Source organism: Bombina bombina, chromosome 3 (assembly GCF_027579735.1).
Source record: "Bombina bombina isolate aBomBom1 chromosome 3, aBomBom1.pri, whole genome shotgun sequence".
Taxonomy (NCBI): domain Eukaryota; kingdom Metazoa; phylum Chordata; class Amphibia; order Anura; family Bombinatoridae; genus Bombina; species Bombina bombina.
The window spans coordinates 461,422,709-461,429,501 of record NC_069501.1 but is presented as its reverse complement, the minus strand read 5'-3'; the positions used below and the strand labels follow the sequence as shown (position 1 = coordinate 461,429,501).

The 6,793-nt window shown below is 39.1% G+C and overlaps 1 protein-coding gene across 1 annotated transcript; it reads right to left on the bottom strand.

The window, feature by feature from the left end:
• Positions 1-1,387: 1,387 nt before the first annotated feature.
• LRRN2 (leucine rich repeat neuronal 2) lies at positions 1,388-4,320 on the bottom strand. The gene has a single exon (XM_053704692.1). It carries the CDS (start codon positions 4,318-4,320, stop codon positions 2,251-2,253), a length of 2,070 nt encoding a protein of 689 aa, XP_053560667.1. The 3' UTR covers positions 1,388-2,250.
• Positions 4,321-6,793: the final 2,473 nt, after the last annotated feature.

Below are 6,793 nucleotides of genomic sequence, written 5' to 3'. Positions count from 1 at the left end.
TGAAGCAAAAAGTGTAACCAAATCAATTTAAATGCACCCAAAATACATACATGTTGTACTTTGCCCTGTACTGTCACTGAGAAGCAGAAGTATCGCTTTTTATTTAGAGCTTTTGTTAGCCAGATATTTACTGTTTTTACTGGCTATTGTGTGTTCAAAAACATGGGAGGTGTATGCCAAAGACATCAACCAAAAAAGTCAATTTTGTGTGTGCTCTATTGTTATGTGACATAAATTTTAGTAGGGCCCTTATAGAAATATATTATCTGAGGAAAGTATACACCTGTGCTATCCAACATCATATAGTAGAGCACATTATATTTGTATAAATTAATCATATAACCTCTCCTCTCAAGTGCCTTTTTTTCTAGGGCACTGGTTTTCAAATCTGTCGTCAGGCCTCCCCAAAAGTCCAGGTTTTCTAGATTACCTTGAATGAAAGCAGGTACAATAACCATGTTTACTAATCAGCTGATTGGTTCACCTGTGCTATAGTTCAGATATCCTTAAAATCTGGCCTGTTAGGGAGGCCTGAGGACAGATTTGAAAACCAGTGTTCTAGAGTAAACAGAGCCAATTTGACTAACCTCTCTTCATAGTTTAATTCTTTATTCCCCTTACTAGTTTTGAGGTCCTTCTCTGAACTTTTTCTAATTCGGCCATGTCCTTTTTTTAAAGAACTGCACTCCATACTCAAGGTGAGGCCTTACCATGGATTTATATAGAGACAGAATTCTACTTCCCTTCCATCTATGTCTCTTTTAATACATGCTTATATCTTAATTGCCTTAGAAGCCAATGCCTTTCTTTGCGCACTCATTTTAAGTTTGTTATCTATAAGTACACTTAAATCATTTTCCACATCTGTTTTGTAAAGTCTAGTTTCACGTCAATAATAGGTAGCCTACATACTTATACTTCCAAATTGTAGAACCTTACATTTCCCAGCATTAAATCTCATTTGCCATTTACCAGCTTATTCTTCTACTTTTTGTAAATCTCCTTGCAGAACAATTACATCCTGCTCTCACCTAATCACCTTACTCAATTTTGTATCATCTGTAAAGCTATGGTAGGAAATGCCATTAGGCAAATACGTTTTTTTCAACAGTAACAAGGTGAAGAATTTGAAAAGTCAAAAAATCCCTTAAAAAACATATGTTTCTTATTGATTGGAATACCAAAGTTAAATTGTCCATGGTGTAGGGGAATTATTGCATTTTGACAGTGTTTGATTTATAGTTTATAGTGGGGTTTTCAAACATTTTGGAATAACTGAATTAAAAACTCATTTGATGTGATTAGGTAATTTTGTTACATTGAAATAGATCTACAGTATATATTCAGAATTCACACAGTCTCCTCTTTCACACAACTGACATTTTTCTCTTTGTTGCCGTTCAGAGCTTTATTATAACAATAATCACAATTGTACAATTCATGTTGGGAAAGATATACAGAGGAGATTTTCTGCTTGGCTCTGTCAAGTCTCAATGCAGTTTTTTTCTGTTCCAATTGTAAAACTTAAAAAAGAGAACCTTAACCCTAAATCTCTCTGTATCAGGTAGGGCATTCAGAACTGTTTCCTCACTATAGATAATTGAAGGATAACATTTTCTTCCATTTTGCAGATCTTGCATGAGAAGAATTTGGGATACTGCCCAACAGACGGTTAGCAAAACATCATTCCCTCAAATCTTATCCCTGGTTGGTTAATCAATCTAGAGTGCTAGAAGCTTAAAGCGAGGAAACCACATAGTACCAGACCATAGCATGTCTATGTAGCACAAATATATTTGTACATGTATTGTGTGTCTATTTACCTCCATTTTGTTTAGCTGTCTCTAGCATTGTGTATTGTTATAAAACATGTTAGTATTTAGGTCTGTTTGTAATTATGTACATATCGAATTGTAACTATATACATCAGCATGTATTCTTTACATGTTTCTAGAATATCTGTACATCACTGAAAATGTAAAGAATTGGCAATCCCTGTATATGTAGCTGCAACTTGAATACAATCTATTTACACATCTCCACATTGCTGGTCTGTATATGGTCACATGTATCTATTTGCCCTTGTATCTGTACAAGTCTGTGTGCTCACATGGATGCTGTAACCTATTGTCTGCCAGTTGATTTTAAGGCTTTCTGTTCCTCTACGTTAACTTCCAAGGCACTACTATCCATACTTCTTTATTCATGTCTCATATTTGGGAGAGTCCATGAGATACATTGGTCCAGAGTTCATGAACAAATAGGGGTGGTTGGCAGGTTGATGCCTGTTTCATTTGGATCTTTTTTGCTTTTGTCCCACTGGTGAATAACTGGTGCATAAATAACTCTTCCAGAGAGAGGCCATGGGGATAGTGCATCAGATCTGCCCCTTATACGATAGTGTGCAAGCAACCCAACAATTACAAACAGCAAGCAGAAAGCCAGTGCTGAAAGAGCCTTTTGACCCCTGTTCCTGTACCCTGTTCCAGTCTCCCTAGTCTGGGCACTTGCACAAGCCGTTCTTGCCCTGCCCCCTAAGATGGATACTCTCAAGCATACCCTGCACTCCTCTCCTGGAAGCAGACGTGTGACATTATAAGAGTGCAGTCCTACTGGCAGCCTGGCCCTCTCCACACTTGCACCTGGTGTCAGGCAACTCCAGCGGAGGCTGCATCCAAGGGCATTCAGTGGTGGAGTCCAGGATAGCAACATATGACGCTCCCCAATCTCACCTACTCTCAGCTGGACAGGGTCATCTCTTGCTGGATAAAGCTGGTTTACCATCAAATGGACGCTTTTGTAATCAGCTCCCACTAGATTCTGTGCAACACATGTATACAGTCCTGCATGTGCTGAAGACACTACTTGAATCTCTAGTGTTCCCTCTTCTTGTACCTTGTAGCCTCCCCATTCTGCAGATAATCTAAGACGTTCGCCAGAAGGTGTAACCCAATAAATCTGTGGTTCAGGCTCTGCCAATGCCCGGCAGTGTAACGCAATGCTTTGACCAGCAGATGCTCTCACACGGGGTGAAAAACTTGGTACCGGGATAAGTGGCAGACAGCGATCACTCATCTCTCTGAAGGGAACCATTCTCAGAGGTGTACGTCTCAACTCAGGAGGCTCAGCACATAATGTTGATTGTGGCTCCATAAAACGGACATGTGGGGCAGTGGCATTGACCCAGCGGATAACACAGTCACATCGTAATGGATTACCATGCATAGCAATTTCTTGTAGATTGGGAAGTGACTCCACAGTTTCACGGTGAAGAGAACTCAGGGCATTATTGTTTAGCATTAGAGTTTCCATACGAGGCAGCTTCTGGAAAGCTTTGGGATGAATAAATGATAATTTTGGGTTGTTCGTGACCTCTAACTTGGTGAGCTCAGGTAGATTCATAAGTGCAAGTTCATCTATAGATACAAGTTCGTCCATGCTATTTAACCCAAGTTCTTTTAGTTGAGCCATATCAGCAAAGTCCTTTTGTTGTATTCTACTTAAGGGATTCTTGTTAAGATCCAAGAACTTCAGGCCCGGTACCCTCTGGAGAGCTCTCTTGGGCACCTTGACCAACTTGTTGTCATAGAATGAGAGACTTTCTAAGTTTATTAGTCCTTCAAGGGCAAAATCAGATATATCCCGTAGTCCCATGCCAGCCAGCACCAAGCTTCTGAGGTTTGACAGTGGATGGAAATTCATATCCAGAATTGAACTCACCTTGTTTCCCCCCACCATTAATACCTCCAGTCCTGACAATTCTTTAAACCAGCGGTTATCTAGAGTTGTCAATAAGTTGGAGTTGAGATGCAACCGGAGGAGACGTTTCAAACCTGAGAATGCTTGGGGTGAGAGATTAGACAGTTGGTTGTGATTTAAGTATAACTCCTCTAAGCTCTCCAATCCAGAGAAACTGTGATCAGGGAGGTATTCCAACTGGTTCTCTTCAAGGTGAAGGCTGACTAGATGTGGAAGCTGTCTAGCATTGAAATCTTGTATGTTAGTGAAGCTGTTCTGAGATAGGTCAAGCTCTGTCAGGTTCTCCAAGTAGCCAAGCTCCTGCTGTTCCAGGTGAGCTATATTGTTGCTTTGCAGGAGCAAAGTGTGGGTCCCTGCTGGCAAAGAACTTGGAACAGAAGTGGCAAATAGATCATTGCAGTCTACAGTGTTGGCCTCTCTATAAGCAGACCTAGGTGTGTACCAGGGGCGGATCTGGCAAACACACTGTTCTGGACAATGCACTTTCCAGGGCACAGCTGGTATTCCTGCCAAGGCTGAAGATGCCCACAAGAGGAGAAGCTCCACCCTGAGAGGTCTCATTCTGTAGTCAAAAGGAGAGTCACAGATGCATAGGACAATGTTGAAAGTGTGGGGAACCTTGAACGTGGAAGAAAGTAGAAAATCCAGAAGGCTTATTCAGTGGATGGTATTAGAGACACTCCCCAATCAGTGAAAATCCATGCCAACTGGATCTTTGCTTCCATGATGGCTACTATGCCATCCTTAACCTTCTTCTGGATAAGTGGAGCCTGAGTAAAAAGAATATTTTTTGGTCAGAAATTACATAATGTTGATTTTAGTACATATAAATACACATATAAATATGTAATGATAAATTCACAGCATGGGCAGAATCAAGAAGGTTATGGGACCGATTACAGAAGTTAACAGTTACTATAACTTTTTTTTTTAACATGGGCACTAAACCCATCAGAAGACAATTTAGTGCTTTTTCTTTTTAATCTATTTAAAGAGAATTTATTTGTTTTAGGGTCCTTATATCCTTTTATTTTTTTTGGATAACTTATATATATCTGTATTTTACTTGTCCATATATTTAATTCTTTCTCTCTCTCTATATATATATATAAAATGGTAGTGCATACTTTACTACTTTACTCTCAAACATAAACATTTTTAAAATGTTTATAATTTTAAAATTTTGAATTTTGTTTTGTCCTAACTTGTTTAACTTATTGGCTTCTGGAGAGGGTTACATAAATACTGTGTGTGTATGTATGTATGTGTATTTTATATCTATATATATTTATATACATATATATATATATATATATATATATATATAAAACACACACACACATAAACACACAAATACACACACACATACAGACACACACATGCATACATACACATACATACACCGACATACACACACATACACACACACACATACATATATATACACACACACATACATATATACACACATACAAACACACACACACATATAGACACACATTAAATACACACACGCAGACACACACACATACACACAGAGGCGTAACTAGAAACCACAGGGCCCAGGTGCAAGAATCTAAGAAGCCCCCCCCCCCCCCCCAAAAAAAAGTGAATTTGATACATATCTTTTTTTTTTTTTTTTTTTACATTTAACACAGAAAAAAAATGTGAATCAGATTACATGTCTGCAAAAGGAGGTGCCCTTTGCCACAGTATGTGAGATGGTCTGACCCCCTATTACTGTATATAGTGACACTGTTTAACCCACCAGTACTGTATTATAGTGAGTCAGTGACACAGTCTGTAATCTGTTGGTGAGATGGCTGGCCTGACCCTACCCGCCCCAGTACTTTATAAAGTGACCACAGTAGTCTGTGACATAGTCCAGAGCCCTGTACTGTATATAGTGGTACTGTATAGTGACACTGTTTACCCCCTCCCCCCATGCTGTAGTAACAAAGTCTGTAATTTACTGGTTCCACAAACATACACACACACATACATGCATAAATACACACACTGTCACATACATACACACACACACACACACACACACACATACATGCATAAATACACACACAGACACACACACACATAAACACCAATGGGTAAAACAGAAACACTGACCACTGTAGTCAGAGACACTAGTGAAGCATCATGTTACACTCACATGATATCAGTGCATGCAGTGGCAGGTCAACATTTTTTATTGTAAAAAAGAAATAAAAAAAATTGCGACCTCTGTACCCCCTGTAGTTTTGCCCCTGCATACACAGACACACACACACAAACATACACACATATACATATATACACACACACACACGCACACACGCACACATATACATACATATAAAATACATATACACACATCTCTCCCCTAGTCCAACATCATCTACCTCTTTATCCTTCACCATTTATGTTCCCACTTCTCTTTTCTCTTTCCTTACTGCCTTTTCATTTTTATTTCCATTCCTCAATATCCTTCTGCATCACCCCCCACAGACTGTGCCTTTTCTTCTGTGGCCCTTTCTCTCCTGACAGCCTCTCACTTTGCTGTCACCATGGAGACGGACCAGCAAGCATTAGACGTGTTGAGTTTGGCTGGAGATGCTGTTCTGGCCTAAGAGAAGGGTAGTGTGGAGAAAAAAAGGGTTTTTCTGAGAGGAGAATGACAGAGGAGGCCTAGAGCTAGAGTTTAACCATTTCTGTTGCATTGTGTCCGCTTATGAAACTACCCATTTCTAAACCTTCAGTATTACAATGCCTGTAAAGGCTGGTTTGACACATTGAGGATTTGATGCAGAACAAATATGCTTCTTTTTTTTTGGTTGAAGCACAAATGTCTGTTAAATATCACTTGCTATTGAGAATAGATATTTAATCTGCTTTTAATTTTTAGTATGTAAACTTTATCTCAACAATATTTTAGGTATTTTATACTATATCTGATCTCTGCTATTTATATAAGGTTTACAAAATGGCTAGCGAGGTATCTCCTAAAAGGAAACAGACAATATATAGACTTGAAACA

Coding starts and splice junctions, on each gene's coding strand:
- LRRN2 (XM_053704692.1), bottom strand. CDS start 4,320: ATGAGACCTCTCAGGGTGGAGCTTCTCCTCTTGTGGGCATCTTCAGCC.